At 44.9% G+C, this 13,570-nt stretch overlaps 1 protein-coding gene across 15 annotated transcripts in view; it reads left to right on the top strand.

Moving 5' to 3' along the window:
• Positions 1-13,570, top strand: part of MCF2L2 (MCF.2 cell line derived transforming sequence-like 2) — a 210,309-nt gene that overhangs the window by 91,068 nt on the left and 105,671 nt on the right. For all 15 annotated transcript variants that reach the window (XR_012494951.2, XR_012494952.2, XR_012494953.2 and 12 more), the window contains 2 exons: positions 7,322-7,513; positions 9,918-10,109. Coding sequence is in view for 12 of the 15 variants with exons in the window: in XM_088793935.1 (XP_088650061.1) it covers positions 7,322-7,513; positions 9,918-10,109 (384 nt within the window). In the remaining 3 variants the exon portion in view is untranslated. The remainder of the gene's footprint in view (positions 1-7,321; positions 7,514-9,917; positions 10,110-13,570) is intronic.

Here is a 13,570-nt window from a genome sequence, read left to right as displayed (position 1 = left end):
ATGTAAACTACGGCCATTCTGGCTCTAACATCTGTCAGCTGTGCATTCTAAGCCGGAGGTGTTTCTGCACACGCGTGAACACAAGGACCCTACCTGTCCATGGCCAATCACTCAGGAGTCCCATCCTTACCTAGTGAGCATTGCTGCTGATATCAGTGATCACTGACAGTGAAACACTCTGGTACTGAAGGCACAAGTCATCAGAAATGTTTGTCAGATAATGAAGAAATGGAATGTATCGGATATGTCTTACGTTCTCCAAGGTAGTCCCAATTGTATGTAATTTTAGTTTCTTTCAAAAGAACTCCTTATTAAATGCAGATACCATGTAGTTTTACTTACATGTGTTCATATATTAGAAAAAATGCCTCATCAAGCTCAGTGTCTTTATTTTTGGTTTGAAAAATATGGTCATGGCATATATATATATATATATATATATATATATATATATACACACACACACACACATATACACACATATGTATATGTATATATGTGTGTGTGTATATATATATATATATATATATAGAGAGAGAGAGAGAGAGAGAGAGAGAGAGAGAGAGAGAATACACTTTCCTTTAAGAAAGGAAGAAATTGTATTAAAATTACACTGGTGGTAACCACTTTGAGTACCTCTTATAATTGCAGAAGTCAAATATGATTTGCATTAGTTTTGTTATCAGTATATATTGAGTATTGCAATTTTAATACAGGTTTTTCCTTAAAATGTGTACACACTTTTTGGCAATATATATAGATATAGATATATATCCTACTGACCTACCAGGAAGGCATTCATTTATCACCAGGTATTCCTTGCCCTGGTTTCATGGATATGGTGGCAAACCAGACAGTCAAGACTCTGCTCTCGTGGAGCTTACATTCTACTAGGGAGAGATAGATAAGTAAAAAGTAACCAAATAAATACTAATATCAGGTAGTGACAAGTGATATGAGTAAAATGACAGCGTATCGTAGAAAGTGATGGGGAGTGCTACATCAGCCAGGAGAGTCAGGAAAGTCCTCTCTAGGAAGCTGACTTTTGATCTGAGATCTGGATCGCCATACAAAACTTTGGGGTCTAGCTCTCAAGGCAGAGAAGCTGCAAATGACAGGTCATGAGGCAGGAATGAGGTTGATGAGTTCAAGGACTATAGCTGGAGCACAGGGAGCCATGTAGGAACAAGGTGGGAGCAGCGGCCGTGAGGACTGGATTTTATCCTCAGTGGATGGGAAGCCATTGGAGCGTGCTCTGAGCTGTGTTTTAAATAGTGGGGCTGGATCTGCCTGACTGCACATCACATTCTCTCTTCTGCTTGCCTCTCTGGGTTTGTGACCCATGGCATATACTTTAAAGATTGCTAACTGAAGCTAGGGGCTCAACCTGCGATCATGGGACATAGGAATACTCTGTGAACCCACGGCCCACCTTTCATGGGCAAAGTTCCTGAACCAGCGGGACTAATCCACTGCAGATGACCCGCAGAGCCCAGGCAGGTTCCTTCTACCCATCCTGTGCCTTGCTTACCCTGGTTTTTTACTTATTTTCTAAAGGATACAGTAGACCTATTCCTCTGCCTTTGGCTGAACTGAGCAAAGCTATCCTATCATAACTAGGACCTTTTAAACATTGTCTTCGCTCATATTTCTAAGAGGCATTGTTTCTTCCGATGATCAGGGCTTGGATAGTCTTTCCCTTTGTCCTGTAAAGTGCTAAAGGAACAAGGTGATGTCTGGCTAGAATCCACCAAAACTTGCTTAGGGTTTGTCCTTCTCTCTGCACTCAGGTGTCTGACATAGCCACACACTGCTTTCTGGTTTGTTGCTGACTTCCTTATTCTGTGCAGCGATATGATCGTTGTGGGTAAACCCTGAGCCACTTCACTAACCAGATTTCTGTTGAATGATAATTGAGCCTATTCTTTTATCTTGTTCTAGTTTGAGAGTTTAGCATCTGCTGAGTGCTCATTTCTAATTCTGGGAAACAGTGGTTTCAGCCTCCACTTTTACTTCTAAAAGCAGAATTGCTGCAGGATTTTTGGCTGTAAAGCATGCTAGGGCCTTCGGTGAGGAGTCAGCAAGGAACAGACCAGGACAGGGCAGGGAGAACCAACCCGATTTGAGCCTTGACCTCTTCCCTCAAGGCCAGGGGCCAGCAGTTAGACTACTATGTCCCAAAGGCATGGAACCCAGGTCATTAACCTCCCAAGGCCATAATCTAACTAGAGTGGCATGACTTATTTTTTTTTAAGTGAAAATTTTCCAACACACGCAGAAGTAGATTGACTGGTAATGAACTCCCATGTAGCTGTTGCTCAGTTTCAATAGCCATTCACTTCCTGCCTCTCTTGTTTCACCAGGCCCACTTCCCCATACGTATATTCCATCCTTTGCCATTATCTGTGGGTCCATTCTGGACTCCCTGATATAGCAGCCTCACTGTTTCTCACCATTTTCTTCCACAGTACACACACTCATCTTTCATCTGTCATAGCAGTAGAGTCCTTGGGAAAAAATAAGCTGTTATTACAATAAATATTTTTGAATTATGTTGTAATTTGACTATCCAGCCTCTGGAATTTTTAGCATCTGAAAGGCTTGTGATTAGAGCACCAGATTTCAGCCATTTCTTTCTCACTATATTTTTTTCACATAGGTTTTATTGATTATTTATCATGAGCAGAAACTGTATAGACTGAAAAGTAAGCTGTGGTTTGGAGATTTTATAGTCAAGTTCTTTGAAGGATTTGGTAGAAGTGGTTGTGCAACCATCATTCATAGCACATGTGCGGAGGCCAAGTGGCTGGAAGGTGACAAGAGGCAGGCTTTGGAGTCAGACATAACTGGATTCAAATCTCGGCTCTAACAACTACCAGCTGTGTGATGCTAGCCAAGTTTCTTAGCGTCTCTGAACTTATCCCTTCATCGGTAAAATGGGTAATAATACTTTCTACCCCACAGCGTTCCTGTGAAGAGGAAATCAGTTAGAGGTTCAGTAAGGACTTAGTGAGTGTATGGAACATAGTAGATGGTCAGAACTCAGAAGCTATTATTATCCCTTCATTTCAGTAGAGCGGTCTTCCAGCCATCCAGTCATGGCTCCCAAGTTATATTTATGGATCTTTCCCCAAGATCCATTTGGATCTGTTACATCTTTCCTCTAACATCTCAAATGTTTTAGGAAGTTTTAAAAGGTGAGATGCCACATGCCAAGTGAAGGGCAAGCTGTGATCGCCATAGAGCACTTGGGAAATATCCTGTGGTCAAGTTCCTTGGACCTGGAAAACCTGTGCTATTCTTAATAAATTCAGCAGCCAGCTGGACTTACAAAAAAAAAGAAAAAAAGAAAAAAAATAGCCTACAGATACTTCCTTGTCAAGTTTTCATGAGTCTTTATTTGACTAAAGTCAGATAGGTTTGACCAATCCAGGGAGGTCTCTAAGCTTAGGCAGAACAAATGCAGCCATTTCTCTCTGTGTGAGGTGGTCAGAGTCAGGTTCTAGAGCCAGACGGCCTGAGATCGAAGCCTCGTTCTTCTCTTCCCTACCTGGGGTTACCTTGAGCCATTGTGCCTTCACTCCTCTTTTGTAAAACATCACCGCTATTGAAGGGTGTGCTGTGAAGAGTAAAAGAAACAATCGGTGTAAGCGTTCACAATAGGGCCTGGCGTATAGTAAGCTCTCGTGGTGTTAGCTGTGGTCATCGTGGTGTTCGCTGTGGTCATTAACATCTCAGAGGTAGTGGGGTCAATTCTGTGCTGCACCACGTCTCTGAGATTCAACTGCAGTGGCTGCGCTGTTCTCGTCAATGTCTTACTCATTCTGCATTCATTCTGCAAATACTAACTGATCTCCTACCATGCCAAGCACCGTTCTAAGTTCTGAGGACACAGCAAAGAGCAACACAGTTAAAAACCACAGCCTGAGGAATTAGCATTCTAACTTCCTTTCAGGAACGGTGACCAGTGCGTCTGGGCCTTTGCTGTTCAGAGCGAGCGCACTGGGTTTTTATCCCTGAGTTCTTTTAAACAGCCACTGCTTGATTTGTGTCACTTTATTCCCATATCATTACTCCTTTTTGTTTTGCACAACAATCCTTTGTTCTTAAGTACCTAATTTGTGCTATGTACTGCTTTAAGTTGAATAAGAGCTAGTGTATGCCTGCAAGGGTCAGTGACATAGTGAGGGTGGTAGATAAGTGAGCACAATACAGTGAAGTGTTTGGGGAGCACAGAGGAGGGGCATCAGAATGAATGATGGAGTTAGAGAAAGTGTCCTGGAGAAGAGCTCTGAAGGCTGATTTAGAGTTAGCTCCAGAGGAGTGCGTGCATCAGGAGGTGGGGGTGGAGAGGTGGGGGCAAGGATGATGATGGAAGGATGGGGCGCTGTTGCGACAGAGAGAGCGAGTAGACAAGGCATGGAGGCCTGACCACAAATGGGTCACTCGTCTGTTTACAGCAGAGGAGGGGTGAGAGAAGTGGAGGCAGAGGAGCCTGATAAGGAAAGGCTTTCTGTGCACTGCTCAGGAGTTTGAACTTTCTCCTGAGGAACTTTCTCCTGAGGAACTTTCTCCTGAGGAACTTTCTCCTGAGGAACTTTCGCCTGAGGAACTTTCTCCTGAGGACTGCAGGCAGACACGCAAGGACTTGGAGCTTGGGAGAGATGTGGGCATGATACGCTTCGTAATGAAATTGCTACTTCCTCAGCAATGTGGAGCGTCATTTAGAGGACGGCCTGAGGGAGCGCAAAGAGGCCAGCTGTCCCAGTCAGAAAGCATGAAGGCCTGAAGGGACAGGGACAAGGAAATGATGGGGAAGGGCTCGGAATTCAAAAGGTATTAAGAAGGAGGCGGGCTCTGCAGGGCTTGGTGAATGACTGGCTGGGCCGGGGCAGGGGTTTTGAGATGGCTGAAATCACGAACCACTGTAACTTAAGCAAGGGGCAGGTTGTCATCACCTCGAGTCATCGTGACGCCTTGTCTTGCTATAAAAAGGTGAAGCCGGGGCAGGTGTGAGGTGCTGGATGCTCAGTGTGGTCAGAGAGGTACATGGGAACTTCCTGCTCCTGGAGACTTTGGGGAATGTGTCAGTCATCTGCGTGACTCACAGGTCCATGTGGTTTCACACAATTCTAGCCAGATGACCTCATCATCTGATGCATTGGTCCATCCATCCATCCATCCATTTTGTTGATCAAATATTTATGCGATGCTTACTAAGCGCTCTCATGGATCTTACATATTGGTGGGAGTGAGCAGAGGAAGGAAAAATCATACGTTAAAGTAAACAACAATACTTTCAGGTGGGGATAAGTGCTGCTAGAAAATGAAAGCAAAGTGAGGGAGAAGGCCTGGGTGGGTGGTTGTGGGGAGAGGCTTTAGATACAGCAGTCTGAGCAGGTCCTGCCGGGAGGTGAATGAGACCTTAGACCTGAATAGTCCTGGGAGGAGCATCCTGGGGAAGTGATGAGACAGGAACTGGTTGGGTTGCCTGCCTTGTTTAAGCCCCGTCTTTCACCTGGACGACTGCCCCTTACCTGGTCTCCTGCACTGCCTCTTCTCTGTCATTCTCAACACCACAGCTGCAGCAGTTGTTTTAGGAATGAGATCCTCTCCTCAGAACCCCCCAGTGCTTCCCATGTCACAGAGCAAATGCCAAAGTGATCACAATGGCAGCAAGACCCTACCCGGTCCCATCCTCTCTTTCCCCTCCGATTGCATATCCTACTCCTGTCCTGCTTACTCCACTGCTCCAGCCACAGTGGCTTCCTCCTGCTACCTGAACACATGCCCCCATGTCAAACATGCCCCCCAACCTCTCGGCCAAATACTGCTTGGCTTGTCTCTCACTTCAGGTCTTGGCTCCTGTGTCAAGTGTTCCCAGGACACACCTAGGTGTGAAGATTTGCTAGGAGGACTCATAGAACTCAGCATATAATTATACTCATGGTTATGCTGTATTATAGCAAAAGGATACCAAGCAAAATCAGCAAAGAGAAAGGCTCATGGGGCGAACCCTGGAGGAAACCAGGCACAAGCTTCCGAGCGTCCTCTCCCTGTGGACTCCCTGCAATGCACTTAATCCCTCCCGCAGAGCATGCTGACCGGGAAGCTCATTAGGGGCTCAGTGCTCAGAGTTTTTACTGGGAGCTGGTCACGTAAGTAGCCTCTGCCTGGCGTATACCAGAATTCCAGACTCCTGGAAAGGAAGCAGGTCTTTAGCATAAAGCATATTGTAAGCCATTCTCCATGGGGCTGGTAGGAGCCCTCCTGACAGCCCTAAATGGCACTCAAGGGCCGACCTTACAAGCAGGTCTTTCTTGGGACAGTCGTCTCAGGCCTGCAGTGTTAACCCTTCTGTACAGCTCAGACAGCACCTTCTCAGTGAGCCCATTCTCTCACCGTCCTATTTCAAATAACAACTGCTCCACCAGCACTCCCTGCGCTCTCTTCCCTATTTAATTTTTCTCCGTGGCACTCATCACTGTCTGAGATATTATATAATCTACGTGTTTCATTGTTTATTCCCTGTGTCTCCCGTTAAAATGTATGCTTCATGAAGGCAGGGAGTTTTGTCTGCTATTTTTTTTTTTACCACCAAACCCTGAGCACCTGGAGCATACATGGCAACCTGCAATACTATGTTATAAAGGAACTGAAAACAGGAAAACATGGCCCATGTAGTTAGAACAAAGCAAGCCATGAAGAGAGGGAGGAGATACGTTTGCTGAGCAGATGAGGTCAAAGCAGATTGGATTCTTTGTGGGTCACAGGAAGGGGTTTAGACAAACACATTTCTTAAGTCTCACAACTCGTGCAAACCACATCTTTATCAGTTTTCGACTTCAGCTCATCCCCACTCTCCTCCGGGCCACGTGTCTGTCCTTCTTCCTTTTCATTAGTGGACAGGGAAGTTCAGAGTTTCTTATTCTACGCAGTGTAACACTTTATGCTCTTCTGCCCTTGAACTTAGCACAGCTGTAATAATTTCATTATTTGTATAATTTATTCAGTATCTGAGTTCTCCATTAGACTCAAAATTCCCTGGCTTGTTAACACTAGCTCCTCAGTGCTTACCCCAGAGCTCAACAAACATCTGAGGGACTGACTCGCTCTTCTTCAGAGTGCAGATGACCCAGGGCGAGGCTAGACTTCTTAGGACAGGAAGAGCTTTCCCAGGGCGCCCAGCCCCAGACTCTCAGCCTAAGACCTGAATCAGGTCCCTTAGCCTCCCTCTAGGACTGGAGCACACAGTGCCAGGCAAATATCAGCTTCTTGTGACCTGGCATCTGATGCGTGGCTGTGCATGTTCACTCTGCAGGAGTCCTTGGCAAAAGCCCAGCTGCTTGCAATGACAGGGGACCGGCTCACCCAAAGCCACCACTATGCAGTGGCCTCCGTCAGACCCAAGTGTGTGGAGCTCAGGCACCTCTGCGATGACTTCATCAATGAAAACAAGAGAAAATATGACATCTTAAGAAAATCTTTGGAGTTGCACAGACAGCTGGACAAGGTGAGGAGAGCAAAGCTGCAACCATGACGTTTGCAAAATTCTGTCAAGTATCATACTTGCCTTCCCTCCCCCACATGGTAAAGATGCTGAGATGATAACGAACTTCATGTGAAACCATGCTCAAGAGGTGTTAAAACCTGTGCAGATTCTAGGTCATAGAGGGTATTGAAGGTCTAAGGTGCCTCAGCCACCCTACCATATCCTGTTAGAATGAACTACAACCCATTTCCCTCCATGTGGACCCTGACGTAAAGAGTGTGTTTTGGCCTGGCCCTGTGGGACAGTTCTTGATTCTTCTTCAGGCATACAGAGAACCAAGCACTATATTTGCAAAGTGCTTCTCTTCATACGTACATCAGATTATGAATCCTTTTGGAGAAGCTTCAGTAATAATGACCATTATACACACCTACCATGTACTGAGCACTTACTATGTTCCTACAAGGAGCATAATTATGTCATCTAGGTAATCGTCAAGACAAGCTATGAGGAAGGTATTAACGACCTCATTTTGCAGAGGCAGAAACTGATACTCAGCGGGGTTAGGTCAATGGGTCGCAACGTTTAGTGCATGGGAACCGCCTGGTGAGCTTGCTGTACTGCAGATTCCCTGATGTACCATTGTGGGCACTCAGAGTCAGTAAGTCTGGGATGATGCCCAGGAATCAGTATCTTCATCAAATGCCCAGGTGACGTTGGTGCAGGTGTACAGGGACAATGCTGAGAAACCCTGGGATAAGTGATTGCCCAAGACAGCATGTGGGGCAAATAGGGGCTCACAGACCTGAAGTCAAGACTGCCAAATTCCAAACCCCCGGCTCCTTAGATGGGACAGTAACACTGTGTGAAGAGGGCTCACAGGAGGGGGTGCAGCCCCTAGCACTCGGCAGTGATCTCGAGGGCAAGTGTGCCCCGTTAGCAGGGACACTGACTTCTGGAGGCTTCCCTGTCAGCTACTCCCGGGCAGCATGTGGCTCATGGCCAGGAGTCAGCTTGCTCCATTCTTCACAGCTCTTTCTCTCTGATGGCTGGGGGCACCCGCCCAGGCTTTTTATCACGTCCCGTTGCCAAAAGGCTTTTAATGTCAATGAAATACAGCTGTTCCACATGTTCCGCAGAAGGACCTGGCATGCAGCCTGCTCTGTGAGCTCTTTGCAGGATCAACGACTGTTTTCCTCACTCCATTTCTGCTCCCGAGATAATAGCCTAACACTGAGATGGGGTGTGTGTGTGTGTGTGTGTGTGTGTGTGTGTGTGTGTGTGTGTGTGTGTGTGTCTGGGAGAGCAACTAGCTGCTGTGATTCTGTAGAAGAGTGTGTGCTGTTAATCTAGGCATGATGTTTCAAGAGAAAGTGTTCACAGTATATGTCGAAGCATGCTTTCATATTATTTTGAAAATCTAAAAATGTAGAAAAGAGGGTTTTAAAAGTTACTCATGGACACCTGCACGGGGCTCCCCTCCTCGTCCCCACACAGCGGCAATCATTGATTGTTAAATGTCTTTATTGTTTTCTGTTATTCCAAAAGTAGTACACATTCCGTGTAGGTAATTTAGGGGGAAATGAAGACAAATGTAAGTGGCCTATAATTTCCCACTTAGCGATAACTCCTTTGGGGCGCTCATTCCCTTAGGGTCTTTTTCTCCCCTATATATTTATTTTACATAGCTCTTCAGGTCCCCCGGTAAATGGAAATGCAGACGTATGTGCACTGGCAGCTGCTTTTCAGATAAATATTCAGGCAGCACAAGGGCCTCTGTATGTCTATTTACATCTTTTAAAAATTGAACTATTAGAATTTATCACCTATCTGATTTCATCCTAGCATTCTGGAAAGTCTGAGTGTTGCTGTTCTGCGTTTCAGAGCTTTGCATTCTTAGATGCTTCCCCGGGAAAGACAAATGACAATAAATGGAAATATGGGCAGAGGAAAATGGTGTTTCTGTTGAAAGGGCAGTCTCTCCCCCAGGAAAGCGTGTAGGGGCCAGATCTAATGCCTCATCAATCACCCTGTGCTTTTGTAACCAATTAGGATGCAAGACAAGTGGCCTAGAAGGTCCACCTGAAAACTCATTGGTTACATTTCTATACAGTTGGACCAAACTTAGAAATACTTAACTCTCTCCTCCTGGAGGTGTAGCAATTACTGTCAGCAGAAAAGAGAAGAATGTTTACCTGATTCATTTTACTGACTGGATGACGTCCCTGAGAAGTAGACACATGTAAAATTGGTTTCGGTTTGTCCACCTCACAGTTGTACTGGCAGTGGTTAGACCTCTAACTTGATGCTGTACCACATTGTCTCAGAATCCTTGTAGATCCAGATGAGCTCAGACTGCCTGAGGATTGAGGTGGCTGAGTTGTGGTCAGGCTAACTGCATAGGCACTGTGTTTCTTTTCCAAAGGTCAGCCAGTGGTGTGAAGCAGGAATCTACCTCTTGGCTTCCCAAGCTGTAGATAATTGCCAGTCGCGAGAGGGGGTTGATGTTGCCTTGAATGACATCGAGGCATTCCTGGACACAGCCAAGGAGTACCAGTTGCCCAGCCCCGAGGAATTTCACAACCAGTTTGAGTTCATGCTCACCCTCGAAGTGAAGGTAATGTTATTGGGTAATTTTGATCCTGTGATTGAGAAGGACGTGTGTGGGGGGGGGGCTTTGCCTATTGCCTCAGAGAATCCAGATAGGATGTACTGAGCAGGTTAACCACTTCTTGAACCCTCAGGTGGCCTCTCAAACTCCTGGCAAACTGACCTTTCATGGTCTGATTAAAATATCACCTTCAGTTGTTCATTTCTCTACAAATCTTTATGAGCATCTCTGGTGTGTCATGTACTGTGCTGAGGTCACAACGATGAACAGAAATAGACGTGGTTCCATTCCTCATGGAACTTACAATTTAGTGGGAGAGGCTGATATCAATGTCAGACATGAAGTGCAAAAATGTGTCCCAAGCTGAGGTAAGTGCTCTGGAATTCGGATTCGGGATCCTACTGAGCATGTGACAAAGAAATTTGACCTGGGCTGGGGGCCATTTGAACCAAGGTGTGGAGAATGAGTAGATAAGATGGCGGATCCTTTCCAGACAGAAGGAATAGCATGGGCAGAGGCCAGAAGGCTGGAGTGAGCCTGACACAAATGTAGAACCCAAGGGTCAGGGTGTCTGGAGTGTAGAGAGCAAGTGAAGAGTTTTTGGGGTGAGATTAGAGCGTTGGGGCTTTGTGGGCCATATTAAGGAGTTTGGCCTTTATTTAAGAGCAGGAAGAAGCCACTGCAAAACTGAAGCAAGGCAATAACTTGACTAGATTTGCATTTTGAGGGGAGCGTGCTTCTGTGAAGCCAGTGGAGTTATACGTATAGCACACCTTCCTCTGAAAGCTACATCACCTTGTATGCGCCTCTGATGTAGCAGCTTCGTTACCTCTTTTGAGTCGTGGACGCTTTTGAGAATCTGATTCACTTACATTTAGGGTCTACACACTCAAAGTGGTGAAAGATACTTTATACAAAGATATGGGCAGGATTTGAGGGAAACCAACAGGGATGGTGAAGCACCTTGGGGCTAGCAAGAAACAGGGAACAGTCACCACTTCTAATCCTGAAAGACAAAAGGGACCCAGGAAGTGCTACACCTGTGAGTAAGGGCTGTGGCTCTGGGAAAAGGAATGCAACCACTGGTGCAGAAATATATACCCCTACTTTTCTCTTTCCTTCTCTCGGATTTCCTGATGGTGCTTCCCATTGGTCAAAGCCAATTAAAAGCCCACAGGCATGAGAACCCATCTGACAAAGTCTGTACAGGTCAGCTTCCTAAGACACAGAACAGAGTAGAAAAGGTGTAGTGAGTGGGGCATGGGGCGGGCAATGGAATATTCAGCATATATAGATTTGTATAATTGATTTTAGGGGACACCCTGAATTCTATCCATGGACCCAGGCTAAGAGCCTTTTGTCTAATATGACACATACCACACTGTTTTCCAGTCATTGATTTTTAGTGTCAGTCTTGCTTATTACACTGGGAGCGCCTACAGGGGAGGAGCCTCGTCCATCTCTGTGTCCCTGTGCCTAGCCTGTGCCTTGTGTCCAATCCATGCTTGTTGAACAAGTGGGCAGACAGGTGGCAGAGTGGGCTGAATGCAGCATGGGCAGTGTGCAATTTACCTTAGTGATCTTTCCCTGACTCCTCCCAGTGAGTTTTGGTGGGAAGGTGCGATCTAGAAAAGGGGTGGGGAGTGGGTTTGGCAGACCACCTTCCCCCAACACAAGGACCTTCTACTTCCCTGCAGAGGGGACGAAGAGAAGGCCCCATCTAGTGTAGGTACTACATTGTGGGCCCAGTATCAGGAGCCCCAGGTCAAATGCCTAAAGCAGAACAGTCTCACCCAGCTCCAGCTCCATTTGCTGTTCAAGTAAATGTATCAGCTGGGGAGACTGGTGGCTGCAGCTGCAGTTACAGCCAAATTCAGAAAACTTCCTCACCACCCACCAGAAAATGAGTAACACTTAACAAGCCACTTCTGAGAAACAGGTAGAAACATGGGGGAAGGAAAGGATTAAAACAAAACTAATTAAAAAAAAAAAAAAATCCTATATGTAAAACAGACCAAAATATCCCCAAAGCCCATCTAGTCTTCTTTTGATTTGAGGTAAAATTCTATCTTATAAAGTTAAATATCCTGTTGTGTCAGAGAAAGTTTTGTCCACTGAGGGCTAATGACTTTGTTGTTAAAACTGGTACTGGATAGATACATATATACATACATACAATCATACATACATACAGATTTCAAAACATATATATATACAGGTTGGCATAGACACATGTACCTCCTCACTCGGATGGTAGAGAGAGCCTAGAGGCAATGAGACCCCCAGTATCAGTGAGCACAATTAACACCCAGATCTTGGTTTCTAATACCATTCTCCAATCAGTCCAGGCTCCTTGGAAAAATGACTGATTCTAGGACTGGGGCAGGAAATATACAAGATGATCCTAGAGCATCTTGCAGTGCCAGGAAGTAAGGAGCTGCTAGAAACAAAACAAACCACAAAGATGGGGCACAGGAGGCAAATGATAGCGCTCCCTGTGGCCAATGCTGGAACAGTTTGAGCAACAAAATCAGTAACGGAGGATTGATTACAACTCAAAGTATAAAATAGATATCCATGAATCTATACTGATATAAATAAATGGTGGAATACATAAATAAATAAATGCGGGAGAGGAAACTTATCTCACATGCAAAACAATTCCAAATTATGTAGATGTTTTGCCATCGGGGAGATGGAGCCAAACTTCCCGTCCGTAAGTGGGCTGCCCATAGTGACTTCCTTCCCAAGAGTACGAGCGAGAAGGGAGAAATAAAAGGATGACTTTACAACAGAGAAAAGAAACACATACTACCTCAGCCAGGTGACCAAGGTCAACATCAACAGTATTAAGTCATGCAGATAGTACATACCCTTGATACGCTGTGATGAAAATAGCACTTTACTTCCGTGGTCTTCCCTCAAAAAAACTGTAACTTCAGTCTAATCATGAGAAAAACATCAGGTAAATATCAACTGAGGGACATTCTACAAAATATCTGACCAATAAATAATCCTGAAAAGAGTCAAGGTCATCAAAAACCAGGACAAGCTGAGAAACTGTCACAGCTAAGAGGAGCTAAAGACGACAACTAAATGTAATATGGTGTCCTGGATGGAACCCTGGGGAAGAAAGGCACACTGGGTAAAAACTAAGGAAACCTAAGTAAAGTATGTACTTTATTTAATGGTAATAATAATTTATTTTAATAATAAAAATAATGTATCAATATTGATTCATTAATTATAACAAATGTACCATAGTAATGTAAGCTGTTAGTAGGGAAACCTGGGTGTGGTATATATGAAAATGCTCTGTACTATTTTGCAATTTTTCTGTAAATCTAAAACTATTCTAAAAAATAAAATTTGTTTCTGAAAAAAACTGGTACTCTGTCTAAAAGATTGAATCTGTTACATTTAAGACATAATGATTATCAAAGCGACATCAGCCCTTAAACGGTTGA

Source organism: Rhinolophus sinicus, chromosome 17 (genome assembly GCF_057876585.1).
Source record: "Rhinolophus sinicus isolate RSI-liver-muscle chromosome 17, RSI-T2T, whole genome shotgun sequence".
NCBI lineage: Eukaryota > Metazoa > Chordata > Mammalia > Chiroptera > Rhinolophidae > Rhinolophus > Rhinolophus sinicus.
The sequence above is the reverse complement of the archived record's forward strand: the minus strand, read 5'-3'. Positions and strand labels throughout refer to the sequence as shown.